Genomic DNA, 19,369 nt, shown 5'->3' with positions numbered 1-19,369 from the left:
CTGCTCTGCTGAGGGAAGCACACTGCAGCCCTTTTCGAAGCTGCCGCACTTATGAGACGGCCAGCGAATCAGGTGGAAGACTTCCTCATTCAGATCACCCCAGCCTCCCCAGCCTCCCCAGCCCAATGCTGAGGGGCTGTAAACCCCTCCACTCAAGCCTGGCACTGGCAGTGCTTCTCTACGTGCACTATACAGGCTGTGCGTGTGTGGATTTGCACATCAGTGTCGGCAATGTGAGCAACTGAAAGCAACAATGGCTGAATTAGCATAGACGCAGAAGGAGTGTCCACAAACATTTGGACACCCAGTGGATCGTCCCTACACTGCTCTAATAGAGCAAGTTGAATTAGCTAGATAGCTAGTAAAGATGTAAAGCCTACACTTTAGTTGTCCGATATCTAATAACCGATATAATGTTTATTTAAAAGCTAATAAAGCTGGTTAATCATTTGAGTTTTAATAAGTAAGAATTTTAACGAGCTTCGATTTAGCTAGATGTTAGCTAGGATAGCTAGCTAGTTAGCTAACCAATCACATTAAGCAGCACACCGCCTAAACATGTGTATGTAGTTTTTTGTTGCAAATAGCTAAATAAAACCTACACACATTTATAGAAGAGATAATGTAAAGTTAAACTCCTTATAGCTCCGAAAATGTTGCCAACAGCGGATTCCAGTCATTGGCGGTACACCTGGCTGTGTGCAGCATGCTAGCTAGCTAACTTAGCTAATTAGCTAGTCAGTTTATCCCCGCTTCAGTTAGTAGTTTCTTTAATATTACCATCCACATTTCTCTGCACTAATATGATGAAGTATTCAAATATAACAGGTTGAATCAATACAACTATGGCTTGATATGTTTAAAAGCTCCCCAAGCTTGTAAATTCAGTCTTTAAGCACTTCATTCACAATGAGCTCCTAAACATAGCGCTAGATGCTAACAAGTCACATCAAGCGGCACACAGCTAGCTAGCTAACATCAGAACACTATGTTTTTGTTGGCATTCTGTGCAAAGTAATAAAATTTAAATGTGTATGTATATATATATATATATATATATATATATATATATATATATATATATATTTTTTTTTTTTTTTTAATTATTTATTTTTTTATTTTTTTATTTATTTTTTATTATTATTTATTTATTTATTTATTTATTTTTGCTGCAAACAAATAAAGCCTACACACATTTTTAGAAGTGTCTATGTGGAGTTAAACTCCTAATATATTTGTGTTGTTTTTTTTTTACACAAATTTTACACAATCCTAAAAATTTTTTTTTATCCCAGCTCCGGTTCTTTAATATTACCAGTCATTTAGCTGCACTAAACTAAGGTTTTCAAATATAATAAGTTGAATCAATAACTATATGATTTAATGTTCGGTTAAAAACTGCTACACTTAAAACATAATACGATACTAAGCTAGTAAATCACTTCAATTACAATGAGGCTTTACATGTAGATGCTAACAACTCACATTACGAGATCTAAATAAAATATAAACACATTTATCGAAAGATTAACAATGAAATAAACTCCTAAAGCCCCCTTTGTACAAAATGCTAACTAAACTAGCTTGCTAGCTGTTCCTAGAAGTGTCTTCTCCATTATGAACTTACTTGCCAAGATCATTTTCACTACACTACCATTATTAACTACTCAAATGTACGGTCATATCAGAGTATTACGATCACCACTGGTTTGGAATGAACTCTATTTGACCTGCTCCACCATATAGGAGCATGCTGTAGTTCTATCATTACAGACTGTATCCATCTGTTTCTCTGTTAGCCTCCTTTCACCCTGTTCTACAGTGGTCAGGACCCCACAGAGCAGGTGTTATTTGGGTGGTGGATCAGACACAGCAGTGCTGCTGGCGGCTTTACACACTGTGTCCAATCACGGTCACACTTCTACTTAGTTGGACCACCTTGTGAATGTAAAGGGAGGGACAGAAGCTCATCTTCTCACAGTTTGTGTTGGTCATCCTCTAGTCCATCAGCAGTCAGAGGATGCTGCCCACAGGACGCTGGTTGGTTGCATGGAGCTGATCTAATGGGCTGATCTTATTTCAAAGCAGGGGTGGTCATAATATTCTCATATGACTTTATGGATCCAGCTGAATCAGTGAAACAGGACACTTTACATTTCAGGTCTTTCAGTTCACATCCCTAATCCCTATATGCTTTTCATCACATACAGGACACCACACTTCTTCACACTACATCTTTTTTGGAAGGAAACCAAACTAACTATGCAGACATGGGGAGAACACACCCAGCTCCTCTTAGACAGAGACTGGAGCTACTATCTGCAATACCTCTGACCCACCGAACCGCCCATTCCAATTTCATGTGTGGCAGTGGTTGGTGTGGCGCAACAGATTCCACCACTACCTACGCTGGATAAGAGCGTCAGCTAAATGCCATAAATGTAAAATGTAAATGCATAAATCCTGTACCGTTCTCCACAGCCGCACACGGATCAGGACGCTCTGTGTTTATTGTATTGTATTCCCATCAGACACCGTAGTCGACAGATCCAGTTTAGAGCAGTCTGAGAACTTTTCATTTGAAAACACTTTTACCTCCCCCCTTAGTCCAGCTCCACCTCTCCACTGTAGTGGCTGTGTTTGTCTTTGAGCCCCCCTAAACCTCCTAAACACGCTGTACTTTACTTACTACATAAATGTGCTTGTGTCAGAAACCACTGTGATGTAGCTTTTCATGGTGTTCGTGTTTCATACTACTGTCTGACCTTTACTTATCTATTACCAAACATCTTATCTCCACATTCCAACCTACAGCGTTATTCATGTAAAAAAAAAAAAAAAAAAAGAAAAAAAGGGAGATAAGAGGCTTATGCATTTTTTAGTCAAACACACTACATGTTCAGCACTATCAGTGATCTTGCAAACTGGCCAAATGGAATGAGATCATATATGTATGTGTATGAAGCTCTAATCAGAATTGTTAAATGAAAGGCTGAAAATGTCCGATCCAACTCTACAGTCCATTCGGTAGCATCTGGCAGACGAGTGGAGTTATCAGTAGGCTAGGCACTCTTGTTGGCTTTAGTCCTCGCAGGGCCGAGGTGCTGGAAGCGGTATCGTGCCAAGCGAGACACATCCAAAAGCTGGTCAGAACGCTGGCCTCCCGCTGCTCTGGACACAGACACGTCCTAAAATAATACAAGAGAACACCACAAATGAGAACTGGGGATTTTTGACAAGTGATTAACTTAAAAACCTTATCTGTCAGTAGACTTTATGAGAACCATTTAACCTCAAGATCTTTTCATGATGATTGACTGTTTTGAGTAGGTAACCTAGAGCTTTCTGTTCACACAGCAAAACCACAACAACGAACCATTCAGTTTAGCTTTGTGTGCCGTCGGGATACTGGCCAGTTTGCTAAAATGGACAAGGCTGCTCTTTCAACTGTCAATCTGTCTTTACATGACCTGTTCCTGCTTCTGGAAACTGCCCCGGTCTTTGAGCAGCTCTCTATTCTCATCATGATCATCCAGCTGATAACACAAAAACATCATCCGCTGCTTTTCTAAAAAAGGCCTTTTCTTATTTATTTTTTTTGAAGACGAGAACTTTCACAGAACCTCACCATCAGTTCTAGCCTTGACATCCTGCCTTCCTCAGTTATCGTGACCTTATATAATTTGCAGCCGATTGTTCTTGTATATCCTAGCTTAGAAGAGGGTAGCAACAGCGGTGCAACGGAAGCACCTTGGTCTTGAACCCACAATCTCCACTAAACCACTACCACCCAGCTGAAAGAGACTACCCTCCCACCGCTGCCCCCGAACATGGTGGGGATGACTCTGCTTCTTCAATAACCATGCGGTCTTGGTTGGTCTAGGATGACCAACCGCCTGGCCTTTGAATCATCTGATAAAAGCAAAGCAGACGTTCACGTCACTGAACACTCAGTGTTCATAAAACACAGGAGTTCACTGGTTCAATGGAATGCCATTGTATTCAATAGAAAATGGGCAGTATCAGTTGATGACTCACACACACACACACACACACACACACACACACAGACACAGAGACAAAAACTGTGTGGCAGGTGTAGCTTTAAACTGATAAAAAGGCAAAATCATTATGTAGAAAATAAAAAAGAAAAATAAGATATCTTACGTTTTAATATTTGTTTATTTTGTCTTAAAATAATAATAATAATAATAATAATGTGAAGGACACAGGAGTTCACTGGTTCAATGGAATGCCATTGTATTCAATAGAAAATGGGCAGTATTAGTTGATGACACACTGTGGATGGCAGGTGTAGCTTTAACCTGATAATAAGGCAAGATTATGATGGAGAGATATAAAAAAACATGCCAAGATTTCTTGAGTTTTTAATATTTATTTACTTCTTCTTATTATTATAATAATTATGATTGTACGTAAGTAAGTCACTCACCCCCACCAACATCCTCCATGAGCTCTAAACTAATCTTTACTAAACAAAAGCACAAAAACATGTTACGTTCATGTTCCGTGAAAGTACCCCCCCAAAAAAAAAGGTCACCAATCTAAGCATGAAAACGTGATCAGATAAGAAAGACCACATGTGGCATTTTCTTGGGCAAAATCCAGCCTAGAAATGTCACAGTGTGGAAGTGGAACAGCTGCAGAGATATGCACAAAAACACACACAAAAAACCCCACACAAAACACACACACAAAAAAAACACACACATGCAAATACACAGGCAGCTTCCAAGCCAAGTCGACACAGCTAGAGTTAAAATAAGCCTATACTATATCGTTTTCTATTAGGAAGAAAAAAGGGGGAAACCCTTAATGCTTCAGTAACATTAGCTGAAAAGTTCAAAAGCAAAAATGAAAAAAACAAAAAAACTCACTTGAACCGATAATGGATTTAAAACATCAAATGTTGAAATGTTAAGTAAAAGCATGGCGAGTTTAGTGACTGCACTAAACTTTGGAAACCGCGGTTTCCAAAGACAGTTATGTTCTCTAGCCCATCACTGGGGATCACTCCAGCAAACTCACAACGATGGTGCCAAAACCTACACAACTGCACCACCCGAGCACCCCCTATAAAGTTGATGTGCAGTGTGTGGACACTCGATATATCACTCGATATATCTTCTGTTACCATTTCATCAACTGGATTTCGAGGATATTGTAAGGTTTATTTGTCTCCTTCTAGCAACGTTATATCCATAGAAGTGGCCATCAAATGTAATCATTTCATAATTACATTATTCAATAACATTTGTCTGCCATCCTCTTGTCCTACATCTGAATATATTTCTAGTTTGTGGACTGTTCTCAGACCACTAACCAGCATTTAAAAACTCCAGCAGTAGCACTGCTGTGTGTGATTCACACACTACCATCAACATGTCAGTCAGTGTCACTGAAGTGCTGAGAAGGACCCACCAACCAAATAACACCTGCTCTGTGGTGGTCAGTCTTGTGGGGTCCTGACCACTGTAGAAGAGGGTGAAAGGAGGCTAATTATATATATATATATATATATATATATATATATATATATATATATATATATATATATATATATATATATATATATGTGTGTGTGTGTGTGTGTGTGTGTGTGTGTGTGTGTGTGTGTGTGTGTGTATATATATATATATTGGTGTGTGTGTGTGATTGTGTGTGAGAGAAAGACAGAAATGGGTATATTTGGGTATGTTATCCTATGTTAGCCTCTTACTGTAGGGAGCATTGCTAGTGCTAGGGGGAGCTACAAAGGGGTGGGTTAATTGGCAGGACAAAATTGGTATAAAAATGCAACAAACAAATAAAAAAATATATATTTAACATTACTGCTAAAATACATTATTCTACACAATTTCCCTCACTGTTCACATTTTAAAAACCTACTTGGTCCAGTCTCTACAACACTGGTGACAATAATGCAGCCATATTGGCTCCGAGTTGACTAAAGTGCTGCCACTATGATTTGAGGATCACTGGTTCGAATACTGGGTCATGCTGCTTGCCATCAGCAGCCAGAGTAAGAGAGAGCACAATTAACTTTGCTCTCTCAGGGGTGGTTTGATGGCATATTCTTCTCACATCACACATCACACCTAGTGATGTTGGTCAGCACAGGTGTCTGTAAGCTATTGTATCGAAGCTAGAAAGTCTTGGCCACCTAGCGATGCTGCCTTAACATAAATAGACCATCTGCTGACATCTGGTGTCAATGTGCCTACGTGAGGCTCCCAGGGACATTGGTAAGCAATTGTGGTCATAGTAAGCCGTCAGTACGTGGCTTTCGTGACCCGATTATCATCTTAAAGTAAATACGCACTAGTCACAGAACAGGGTATGACTAGTGAGTGATTGGCTTCCCTGTAACAGTGTCCTCCTGTTTACTGGTAGGTCTGGTATTAAGAGTTCTAACTGGAATAAACAGTATGTTCTTGAAAACATACCATCTACTCCAAACATACTCACATACAGATACTGGGATACTTCCTGGGATCTTGTGTGAAACTCAATGTTCTTACCAGTTGACCCTCAGGCAGAGCTGAAGGCACCAGCCCTGTATCTGGTCTGTTCACCAAGGAGCTTCTCAGATCTAGACTGCTCATCCGGGAGCCTATTTTTAGGTTGGAGTTTGACCATCCAGACAAACAGTGCTGCAACAGGGATCAGAATCACTATTAGTATCTGAGGGAGAACAGCATTCCCAAGTTATTTAACAAAGCTTCTTATTGACATCTTGATAATGTAGGGCAGAGGATTTGGAGACTTTTCTTATGGAAATGTTTAATTGCAACTTGTGTAAGAACATCTCTGAAACATCAATTATAACACCATCTATGGCTGTTGTTTTAAGCCTTTAGTTTTAAAGGACAACATGCAATGTAGCATTAGGGATCTGGCCCAGGCTCAGGCTTATTCTGAATCTGAGTGACTCATATGTGCTACCACTATGGCCTGGGGGGTTACAAGTCCAAATCCTAAACCATGCTGTTTGCCTTCAGCAGCCAGAGCCAGAGAGAGCACAACTGGCCATGCTCTCTCTGGGAGGGTTTATGGCACTCTCGCCCCTCCAAACTCCAAAGCAAAGTTGGTCGGCACATGCATCTGTTAGCTAGGGGTATTAAAAAAAGCGGTGGCTGACTACACATGTATAAATACACTGCCAATCATGCCAGCACTGAAAAGAAGACTTCTACTTTTGAATCCACTCTGGTAATTATTTCTCCACAGACTATGTAATGCTACTGCTACTTTAGCATGCACTCTTTGCTGAGGGGTATAAATCCCACTCAGTACTGCTGAAGTCTTCTCTGGAGTGACAGAGCTCCATCTGTTTGGGATTGGCTAATGTAGCATTCGCGATCAGCCAACATCAGTATATAAACCACAGTGATGCTTGTTCTAGTGGCTGAATGCGATTAGATCCTCACAGCAATGTTCAATATCTGGTGTAATACCTTGGTGTAAATTACACCCTTGTTGGATGAGCAGGTGTCTACATTTGGACAGAGAGTGTAGTGCTTTAATCAGTAGTAAACCGAAACCCTGCATAGTACAGCTTTAGGCCCAACATGAGGCTTGTCCGACAGGAAAGTCTCTTATCTTTCCTGCTGTCGGACAGGACTGACCTTGAGCTCAAATTATATGGCTAAAGGCCTGCATTTTGGAACAGCCTTCAACACGAACCATGCCTGTTTTGCAGGAAAGGGAACTGATTATGCACTATTAAGCCTTTGCCAATGCAAACTCACCGAGGGCAAACTAAGACTGTCTGACGGTTCAAAACTACAGCGGTGGCGGGCTCTGTACTGGTACGCGGGCAGAAGGGTGGAGCGAGGAATACTGATCCTGTTACAGACAGAAATTTCAGATGCAATCATTTACATTTTAAAGGAACAAAGATGAGGAGCAATTTCCATGTTTACGATGTTACCTAATAAAGGCAGGCTCCTGCTCGGTGTGTGGGTGCTTGGTTTCAGGCATCTTGCATATGGGGCACGCTGCCTGAGGATCCAGAGGAGCAGCAAACAGACGACCGTTGATTCTGTAGCAGAATGTGCCTGAAGATCAAAAACCAAACAATGGTAAACCGGAGATGCAGCTGAACTGCTGTGGTATTGCTGGTGGTTTCCTTGGTGTTGCTAAGGAACTGCTAGATGGTTGCAGTGGTGTTACTATGCAGGTTCTACGGTGTTGCTAGGTGGTTGCTAGGATATCCCAGGTGTTTGCAATGGTATCCCAGGTGGATGCTATGCTGTTGCTAAGTGGCTGCTACAGTATCCCATGTGGTGCTTGCCAGATGACTGCTACTGTGTGGCAAGGTGATTGCAACACAGTAAACCCACTATTTGTTTTACTCAAATAAATAGTAGAAATAAAAGTCTGTTATACATAAATACTGGATATTCCCGCTCATTACTCAGGTTAGGTAAACATCTGTGGTCATTTTATCCATTCATACGGCATATTTGAGTTGAACCAACTTTCAACAATTGTGTTTAGTGTGTTGCCACTGGCAACCGGACAGTGACTGGCCCTTACAAGTTGAAAAACAGCACACTAAAAAAACAGAAACTCCGCTGAGGTTGGATTTAATCATTTCTAAACAAGTTCCATGTAACTGAGTCAGCTGTGCTGCTTTAACAATACATACTGCCCTGTTTGTGCAATACAATCTCCGAGTAACACTGACACCTTTCCTATGGATTCCGGCCACCCTCTGTTTGCATACTGGCTGTGCTCTCCAGACACTGACACTTACTGCAGTGTGTTGTCGTTTCCCCAGGCTACCTTCTCTCGGGTGTCCTTATACTTTTTATATCTTTGATTAACTGCCTGGCCTCAGTGCTCTATGCTGTATAAGCCAGATAACATTTTCTGTGTAACTACAGTGACTATAGTATTACAGCTGTGAGCTATAGCGTTCACTCTTGTGCTTCCACAGGATTGTATGGTCAGTGTTTGGCAAATAATTCATATTAATTCATTCAAAATATTTAATTACAGTATTAGGACTGATTTATTGTACGGTAAATGTATTTTTGCTGTTCTAATAGTTTAGTACCTTTATCAATCTTAGGTTTCTAAGTGAAGTGACCTTATTTGGGCTTTTACAGCAGATTTTAAGCACAAAATTGTACAAATAACTTGGATTTTTTTGTTACAGGTTTCTCTGTTGAACATTCATTCATTCGTGTCTCAATACAGTGACTGAAAAATGACTGGAAAACATTATTGGGTTTACAGTGCATGGTATTTCAGGTGGTTGCTATGGTGTTGCTTAGTGGTAACCAGGGTGTTGATATGGTATCCCAGGTGGTTGCTATAGTGTCTCAAGAGGTTACTCAGAAGTGGTTGCTGTAGTACCCTATGGGTACGGGTTGGGTGTTAGTAATGGATCTGCATCATTGCGACATAAAAAGGGTGCATAAACTTTTGGAGCCCACTCACTCCTGTGGGAAAAAATCTGTTGGTATTGATTAAGCAATGCCAAAGCAGAACCACTTCTGTAAAAGAGATGCAAGTGTGTAGAAACTGGTAAATAACCTTTACACAGACTTCTTTAAATCTTCCATAGGTTCTTCACACTGTTTTGTTTTTTTACAGAAATGGTTCTTTTATGAAATCAATAAGTTCCTCTAACAGTACGCTACCAGTAGAGATAAAAAAAATTGTCATACACTGGTGAGTGTCTGGAGCATGTTCTTGGTCAGTTACATCTTCTTCTGCTGAGGAAAACCAAGGGTCTGCTATAACAGGAAGGCTATGAAAAAAAAAACAAAACAAAGTTCAGATATCTTGGGGTGCTCAAACATTTTTTTTCAAATTGTTCAAAACAAAAATATTATACAACTCTTAGGGCTGGGCAGTATAACGGTAATCCTGCATACCGTGGTATTTAAAACATGGACAATGTTTCAGAATGATGACGTGTCCAATTAATTTCTGTTCTGTGTCTGTATCTAATACACGGCCATATAAGCTTATTCCCCCATGTGCACCTAAAAGAGCCACAGGGTGGCGGCGTTGTGGGAGCTCACGCTCTGAAAACAGGTGGGGAAAAAAAAGGCCCACTGTACTTGTGAGATCAAGCAAGCACCTGGATGAAGCAGTCTACTCAATGTGCCAGAAAACAATAAAATAATCCTAAAACAGTTCACTCGACTCTCTGCTCTCAGATATGATCTCAGAGATACTCTCTGTTCCTCCCAACACCAGTCTTAACACGGCACTCTCTCAGCAGTTAGTCAACAGCAGCTTATACTCGGTGGAGCTGTAGATGAGCGAAAGATCCAGATCCAAAACCACAGGGGGGAAAAACTTAATTTCAGCTTTCTCGATATGAGTCACTCTTATTTAAACATCAATGAGTGGGTTTTCAGTCCTCCAGACTTAAATTTGTGCTCTGTGATGAGCGGATTGTGATCCTGCTAACTGAGCTAATGCTAGCCAGTTTCTCTCTCCCAATTCAGAGCCATTTGCATTAGAATCAGAATGACTGTTGAATGTTTATTGACTTAAAAGTGTGCACAGTGTACACTTAGTCTATGTCCCTGTGAGCAAACTGAATTTCGGTTTGAAATAATGTAGGAAGAGACCGTACGGAAGCCACATACAGTGTGAACATAGGAGTGTTTGTGCTGCTTGCACAACTTATGCTAATCCGTTATTGGTAATACTGTATACCGCGGTAATATTTCGTGACATGGCGGTATTTAAAAGTGTTGATACCGCTCAAACAATCTTGCTTAAACTCTACTAAAATATTCCTCTGTATTACTATTAATACTGTATATTTAAGAGCAAGTGGGGAATATCTGGATAAACAAATCACTATGTTTATGTCCCAATCTACAACCAACTGATAAGCCAGAACATCACAGGAAATTACATCACACACATAAAAAAACAGGAACATCACAGGAAATAACATCATGCAAATAAAGTATAGAAATCAAGGAGATATATGACAAATGGTTCTGTAGAAGTGTGTCATAACCTTCTGTCTAAGAAGTGTAGAAATGACACAACACAGGAATTACGCTTGGTGTGGGAGTGATTATAGACAACATCTCTGACCCTGAGGACGGGCTGTGGACACATTCATCTTTGTTGACTTGGCGAAAGCTGTGAAGCTCACTGAAGAACTGTTCCGAGCGCTCAGTCAGGGAGCTCTCTGCATCCAGCAAGCCTGAATGAAGACAAATCTTGCTTAGGGGAGGGAAGTCATCATTGGTACACTGTACAGGAGTGGATCAGCCAAATTGCCAAAATACAGCATCAATATAGGTCTTTTAGGATATGGGGAAAATCATGGCTTTATCAAACAAACATTGCGAAAAATGGGGAAAATACTTACATAGGTATAGGGATGCATTGAAAAGAATATTTGTTGCCAAAACCAAACAAAATAAAATATTTGTCTTTTCATTCATTTTGCCACTTTTTCACCATAAATTAAATAGCTTAAATTAAGCCTACATTTTGTCTTGCATTTCTTTTTAACTGTCCTTCTTTCCTTTTCACTGCTGCCGCTGCCGCCCGGTTTTTCTCATACTGTGCCTACTGTTCGGGGTGTTTCAATTTCAAGTGATAAATTCAATTTGAATTGCTGGAACTCTCTGGGTCGTTATCTGACACTTTACTATGCTTTGACAGAGCCGACAAAGAGCACTTCACTCCACGCTGGTCACGATTAGATTGTTTCATCAAATACGTTATTGGTCAGTATCAATTATTTGGTTGATTCTCTAAAGTTCCTTTTTATTGGCATTTTCAGCTGAATGTTTTCAGTTGCTGAATTTTCAGTGTATCACATTAAAAGTTTATAGAGGATTAGGGATCAACCAGTTACCAACACCAACTTATTGGACTTATTTAACTTATTTCATTTCATATTTAACTTATACTCATTTCATTCATTCAACTTATTTCATTGTTCATATTTATTTATTTGTTTCTTTTCTGGATTACCTGTGAAAAGTATGACAAGTAATCTTGCAGTCTGTATGCAGGCTAGGCCTATTCGCCCTGGTGTGCTGAGGGCTGTGTTTTTCTTTTTCTTTCTTTTTGTTTAACATTAAAAGATCAATATTAAATAAAATATTAGTGCTAATGATCGAGTTAAAATCCTGTACCTGCGATCCAGTCGTAGCCTAGCAAGGGCTGCATACGTTGTCTCTCCGAAGTGGACTCCAGGTCTTGGCCAGGAGACAGAAACGTGACTCTGTCCAAGCCTCTCTGCAACAACAAGCAAAGAAAGACAAAAGACACCCATATTTACCATATTAACCCATCTATGCAGTGAACACACACATACACACTCAGTGTCTGTTTATGGTGCTGTTAATGTCTTTAAGACCTGCCTCTTAAAACGTTATGTTTGTGGACACCACTTCTAATGAATGTATTTAGCTATATAAAGTCACATGCCTAATGTCCCTCCAACATTGAGCTGTGGAGACAGTTACTCCAACAAAGGCAGAAGTAACTGAAAAGAAACTCTTTTTTCAAAATCCCTTGACTTGGGAAAACAATGATTGAGCAGGTGTCCCAATACTTTTGTCCTTGTGAAATCATTATCATTGGGAAAAATCGAAAGCGGTGAAATCCCCCCTCAATCCCCCTGACTCACTTGAACCCGGTCCTGTGTGAGAAGAACTGGCTTGGGCTGCATCTGTGCCTTAGTGGCAATCTGTGCAGGGCAGCGATTGTTCCCCTGGTGTTGCAGGAGAGTGGTGTATGGGGCATCTTCTGAAGGCTGGTTTTGACCAGTTACGTGTCCTGCTGGCATCAAAGCTTCAGCAGCGAAACAGGCTGGCTTCTTACCTGAAACCAAAAACAGCTTTAAAAGAACCACTCCAGGCTGTGTAGCACCTTTATTTAATATAGTGTAAGGCTGAACCTGGTACTGACAGATGATGTTTGGCAATGACCTTTATTAACCTGCACCTACTGCTCGCACGCATGCACCTTGCACAGTCTCTATAAGAAGTACTGCCAATAGAATAGGACAGTCACAATTTACAGTTACACGTATAAATGCACTGTATTACAGTGGAAGACACCAAAATACTGGAAACTGAAGATTAGATTATCGTTTCAGAAACATATCATAAATCACTGATAAGAACAAAAAGAATACCCTCAAGAATACCTTGTAGCGGTCAGCTCAGTAATGCCCAAAAACGTTTTTCAGCTAGTTCTGAACAGGTGGGGTTCTTACGCTTGCAGCGTAACCAGCAAGCTGTTTGGCTCTTTTTGCTGAAAGGCGGGGCTTTATCTGTGAACATGTTGAGCAATACGAGATCCCGCATTCATAATCCAACCAGTGGATGAGGATTTACACGTTATTGTGGGAACTGTAGGGGTTTGGGAGTATTGCAAGGTAACTGTAGCCATTATAAAATCCCATTATAAAACATTCTATTTCATCTAAAAAAAAATCATGGTGGATTGGACAAGGACGATATGTCAGGGTTTTTGGGTGTGTGTGGACACAAACACGCCAACGTGTAGACTTCACTGCTTAATTAACACTCTGAAAAGAAACCTGGGTTAATTTTCCCCCATATTACACCGTCCTCGTACCGAAACATGAAGGCCGAAACCACATAGCGAACCGAACCGTGATTTTTGTATACCGCTAAACTCCTAACTTTCTGTATACTACCGTACATGGAAGATGTAGAGACAACCTTAGCTTTCACTAAACACATCTAGTCAGAGAACGTTCCCCCGAAGTCCATCTGAATCCACATTCATGAATTCCATCAGTGAAATCATGGCTGCATGTCTTTACTGGCAGCCACAGATGCTGCTTGGAAAGGAAATCGCAGGAGTGACTAAATGAGCAGCAAGGAAGTTGCAGAAATGTACAGTTTATTTATTTATTACTGTAATATTAGGATACACTCTTAAAAGGGTTTTATAAAGGCCATAGATGAACCACTTTTGGCTCCAGAAAGAACCATGTGTGTAATAGAGATGGCTCCATGAGTGTGAAGAACCTTTTAAATGTTCAGGAATGTAAAGGTTCCTCACACTCATACATCACTTTTACGAAGATGGTTCTTTCTGGTGCCAAAAGTGGTTCTTCTCTGGCATGTCTCAAAGAACCCCTTTGCAGCACCTTTAATTTTTGATAGTGTAAAGCTCTGGTTCTGGTACTGGCAGATGGAGCCGGGCAATGGCCGAAATACGTTGAAGAAGACATTTTATCCTCCACTTTACTGTTTTTGGCAAGACTGATGTAACATTTGATTCATGCGGGAAATGATGTCACACCTGACTCATATAAATTTAAGTTGAGTTAATTTGAAAGGGACACTACTGTAACTGGTGGTGTAACAGGACGTTCACACTGCCTGGTTTTCATAGTCACATTACACATATTGTTGTCTTGAAACCAGGGACTTTGAGGGGCTGTGATTTCCAAATGACATGACTGATCAGCGACGGGGGGGGAACGACACATATTACAAGACAATTCACTAGGAGGAATCCCCAAATTACACGTGAGAAGTGTCAGGGGAAATTATGTGTTCTTGGAAAATGTACATAACGGGCTGTGCAAGTGGATTACGGCCAAAAACAAAAAAAAAAGAAGAAGAAAAAAAAAAAGCTCCAAGACGAGCACAGAACTTTTTCTTGCAGCCATGCTCCTCCCTGTGGATTGTCCCTCACCCAGTGTCTTGCATTCAATGGCTGTAGCTTGTCCCTGCACTCACTGCCAGTTACAACAATCACAACACTTTTCACTACTGGATTTGAACTCCCAACAGGTCCAGCTATTTAAGCTGCTACATATCTTTCAGGTGTCTGGGTTTGAAGGGTCATATCCTACATTCTTTTCTTGAGGTCCATCTATGACATCTGTGTAGTATGAGCACCTTACAATCAAACTGGCCGGTTTCTGTTATTGTGCCTTTCATAAAGGGGCCATTGAAAGAAAAAAAACTGTCCTTCCCTTGGCAAAGCTAGTGCTAGCCTTTCACCATCTCTTTCCTCCAACATCCTCTCCCTTAAAAAAACAAACTGGACCACCTCAGCTGACTAAATGGAGCTAAATACACTTCAGAAGGGAAAGTACAGAGGAAGCCAAACCCAGGGAAGCAAGTGGTGCCAAGGCTAATATATTTTCTACAACATCAAAAAACAACTTAAAATAAATGCATTGTTTAGGAACTTAAAGTCTGATGTAAGATGAATGAGCTCTGTTCTGACTGGCTGCTGTGTTTTGGGCCTAATATAAAAAGCGCTCAAACACTCCTGCAGTGATCTTGGTTACATTTACATTTATGGCATTTAGCAGACGCTCTTATCCAGAGCGACTTACAAAGTGCTTTGCTATTTACCCAAGAAAACCTTAGCTAGTTAGAATAGGCTAATAATTCAAAAGATACCTCTAAGCTTAGACATTACTAAACACAATACAATAAGGCGACCATAGAACTATTCGTCCAAGTACTCTCTGAAGAGGTGGGTCTTCAGTCTGCGTTTGAAGACAGCGAGTGACTCGGCCGTTCGGACATCCAGGGGCACCTTATTTGCAAAACAAATAGTTATATTACGATATGGACAAATGTATTGGGACACTTTGTGCATCAGACTGCCAGATAGAGAAGCGTAATTCGTCACTCCACTGAACAAACTTGCAAAGCTCCACAGCCCAGTGGCGACTTCATGCACTTGGGGATGTAAAGCTTGCATGCAGCTGCTCAGCCTTGGAAACCCATGCCATGAAATGGCAATGCTATGTAATACCCCTGTGGCAATGGGACTTACCATGGGACACCTGAATTCCATGATTAAGAGGTACGCGCCAATCCGTCTGCCCATTTAGTGCAAATGGGCTGATTTAATGGCACATGGTTTAATGGTTTCCATATATGAAGAGTTGGGGGTAATATTTCGAGTCGGTTGCAGCCTTATGTTGCTGAAGGTAAACTGATGTGGTGATTGCTTGTGGTGATTAATAGACAGATCACTGTTCATGTGAGAAAATCAAGACAACTTTTTTTGCACATGACTCTATTAGACAAAAATAGAAGGGAAACAATTATCACTGTTCTTAAATGCAATGAAAAAGGTCTGTGTTATTCCCCTAACATCAACATTTCCACAGATTCTACACCAAGCTGCAGGTATACCACTACCTACGTACAAAGCTTCAAAAATCCCCTTTTATGCCCTCGTACGGTTGATTACCTGGCGCTGCGGCTCTTTTCTGACTTCTCGGTTTACACAACGCCTCCCGAGCAGCGTGTGGTCTCCTCTCACCCACAGCCACGGTGGTAACAACAGGGTCGGCCCCGTTTCTCACATTTAAAGTCCCTTGGTTTCTTTCCCTGGCGTTCACAGCCTGGGATGCATCAACATCAGCAGTAAGAGTAGTAACCACTGGCGCCTCGGAGCTCTCCGGAGGCTGCTGCTGCTGCTGCTGCTGCTGCTGCTGCTGACTCGCTAACTTCAGGCTCTGCTGCCTCAGTTTGATCAGCAGCTCCTTGTTCTGTTTTCGCAGAGCCTCCAAATGGTCCAAAGAAATCATGTTTATCTGGAGAGGAGTCCTGTAGTCCTGCAGTCCTGCAGAGCTGCTGTCTCCGTCTGCGTAGCTTAGCTTAGCCTAGCCTAGCCTAGCCTAGCTAGCTAACAGCAACGCTAACCTCTGGTCGCCATAGCAACTACGACAACAACTCAAATGAGAAGCTTATTCATTTAGCTATCTAGCTAACTTAAATATCTAGCTAACTTTCGACCGTACGTTAAAAAAAAAGAATATTGTAATATATGTTTGTTTGTTTATTAAACTTAAGAAGAAGCACCATTAACAACTGCAGCGCTTCTTTTCGAGTTTACCTCTGAAGTGGGAAAGCGGCCAGCGGTCCGCACTGATTGGCTACTGGAGTTTCCCACAATGCATAGAGCAACTGACCTGACTTAAAGAGACAGACCGGCTCACGGCTGGATACAGGGGTAGATCGACTAGCTCAACAGATGAGGACCAGTCTAAGCTAATATAACATATTAAATATGAGAGCTCATGACTCTATTAGACAAAAATAGAAGGGAAACAATTATCACTGTTCTTAAAGTTTGACCAGTGGTGACCAAACAACATCTGCTACACCCAAATTATGGAAAAAGGGGCAAAGAAAAGTCCTAGTATGAACATCCTAAGAGACCAGCAGTTCTAGAAATGCTCAAACCAGCCCTCCAACAAAAAGGGCACCGAGAATCACTGAGAAATATTTTACTGATTGTCAAATTTTCCATAGAACCAGTGTAACTGCACAATATCACAGCTGCAACAGGGATTTTTCCTGTTTGACATCTATTTCATAATAAACTAAAACTTTCCATACATCAGTATTACAACACTATTTTACGGCATATTATTAGTCTTAACAGTCAGGATTTCCTTTACGGGGGAAATTCCATTGGTTTTTATCATTTCTACATAATTTGGTTGTTCAGAGTGGGTTGATGTGAAACCCACATTTTACAGAAACATACTGATTCCATACACTTTGTAGCCAAAAATGATAACAGAAACCAGGGGTTGTGATGACTATAACACCAATATAGCTATTTTATTTGCCATCCACAATGCCAGGGAACCTACATGTGTGTGTTGAGGTTTAATATGTCATTTGGGTCTTACATATTTAAATAGCAGATAATCCAAAAACATGTTTACTTTTTGGAAGAAATGTTGGATATCGTGTAGATAGACAGATATATTGCTAGATATACAGATAGATATACAGACAGACAGATATATAGATAGACAGACAGATATATAGATAGATAGGCAGATATATAGATAGATAGATAGATAGATAGATAGACAAACAGACAGATATATACAGTGGGGAGAACAAGTATTTGATACACTGGTGATTTTTCAGGTTTTCCCACTTGCAAAGCATGTAGAAGACTGTAATTTTTATCATAGGTACTCTTCAACTGTGAGTGATGGAATCTAATCCAAAAATCCAGAAAAATACATTGTATGATTTTTAAATAATTAATTTCCATTTTATTGTGGGAAATAAGTATTTGATACACCAGAAAAAGAAACTTAATATTTGGACAGAAACCTTTGTTTGCAATTACAGAGATGAGACGTTTCCTGTAGTTCTTGACAAGGTTTGCACACACTGCAGCAGGGATTTTGGCCCACTCCTCCATACAGATCTCCTCCAGAGCCTTCAGGTTTCGTGGCTGTCGCTGGGCCACACGGACTTTAAGCTCCCTCGAAAGATTTTCTATTGGATTCAGGTCTGGAGACTGGCTAGGCCACTCCAGGACCTTAAGATGTTTCCTACGGAGCCATTCTTTAGTTGCCCTGGCTGTGTGTTTTGGGTCGTTATCATGCTGGAAGACCCAGCCACGACCCATCTTCAGTGCTCTTAAGGAGGTTGTTGGCCAAAATCTCACGATACATGGCCCCATCCATCCTTCCCACAATACGGTGCAGTCGTCCTGTCCCCTTTGCAGAAAAGCATCCCCAAAGAATGATGTTTCCACCGCCATGCTTCACGGTTGGGATGGTGTTCTTGGGGTTGTACTCATCATTCTTCTTCCTCCAAACATGACGAGTGGAGTTTAAACCAAAAAGTTCTATTTTTGTCTCATCAGACCACATGACCTTCTCCCATTCCTCCTCTGGATCATTCAGATGGTCATTTGCAAACTTCAGACGGGCTTTGACATGCGTTGGCTTGAGGAAGGGCACCTTGCGTGCACTGCAGGATTTTAATCCTTGACGGCGTAGAGTGTTACTGATTGTTTTCTTTGAGACTGTGGTCCCAGCTCTATTCAGGTCATTGACCAGGTCCTGCCGTGTAATTCTGGGCTCATTCCTCACCTTCCTCAAGATCATTGATGCTCCACGAGGTGAGATCTTGCATGGCGCCCCAGACCGAGGGAGATTATCCGTTATTTTGCATTTCTTCCATTTTCTAATAATTGCACCAACAGTTGTTGCCTTCTCACCAAGCTGCTTGCCTATTGTCCTGTAGCCCATCCCAGCCTTGTGCAGGTCTACAATTTTATCCCTGATGTCCTTACAAAGCTCTCTGGTCTTGGGTATTGTGGAGATGCTGGAGTCTGACTGATTGAGTGTGTGGACAGGTGTCTTTTATACAGGTAACGAGTTCAAACAGGTGCAGTTAATACAGGTAATGAGTGGAGAACAGGAGGGCTTCTTAAAGAAGAAGTAACATGTCTGTGAGAGCCAAAATTCTTACTGGTTGATAGATGATCAAATACTTATTTCCCACAATAAAATGGAAATTAATTATTTAAAAATCATACAATGTATTTTTCTGGATTTTTGTTTTAG

General features: G+C 40.9%; 1 protein-coding gene across 1 annotated transcript; it reads right to left on the bottom strand.

The window, feature by feature from the left end:
• Positions 1-1,405: 1,405 nt before the first annotated feature.
• miip (migration and invasion inhibitory protein) lies at positions 1,406-16,867 on the bottom strand. Its single transcript, XM_072666069.1, has 9 exons — positions 16,231-16,867; positions 12,656-12,849; positions 12,159-12,261; positions 11,101-11,212; positions 9,702-9,784; positions 7,955-8,081; positions 7,773-7,869; positions 6,543-6,674; positions 1,406-3,188 (listed from the first exon to the last, which is right to left on the bottom strand). The coding sequence occupies exons 1-9, from the start codon at positions 16,568-16,570 to the stop codon at positions 3,063-3,065; spliced, it is 1,314 nt and encodes a 437-aa protein (XP_072522170.1). The 5' UTR covers positions 16,571-16,867; the 3' UTR covers positions 1,406-3,062.
• Between the last annotated feature and the right edge of the window lie 2,502 nt (positions 16,868-19,369).

This window comes from Salminus brasiliensis, chromosome 21 (assembly GCF_030463535.1).
Source record: "Salminus brasiliensis chromosome 21, fSalBra1.hap2, whole genome shotgun sequence".
In the NCBI taxonomy this organism is placed as follows: Eukaryota; Metazoa; Chordata; class Actinopteri; order Characiformes; family Bryconidae; genus Salminus; species Salminus brasiliensis.
The sequence above is the reverse complement of the archived record's forward strand: the minus strand, read 5'-3'. Positions and strand labels throughout refer to the sequence as shown.

What these genes read in the sequence shown, in the direction of transcription:
- miip (XM_072666069.1), bottom strand. Translation starts at nt 16,570, where the DNA reads ATGATTTCTTTGGACCATTTGGAGGCTCTGCGAAAACAGAACAAGGAG. An exon ending in TCACACAGGACCGGGTTCAA is followed by an intron (nt 12,262 to 12,655) that starts GTGAGTCAGGGG and finishes TTGTTGTTGCAG; the next exon opens with AGAGGCTTGGACAGAGTCAC. An exon ending in TGCTCCAGACACTCACCAGT is followed by an intron (nt 8,082 to 9,701) that starts GTATGACAATTT and finishes TTTGATCTTCAG; the next exon opens with GCACATTCTGCTACAGAATC.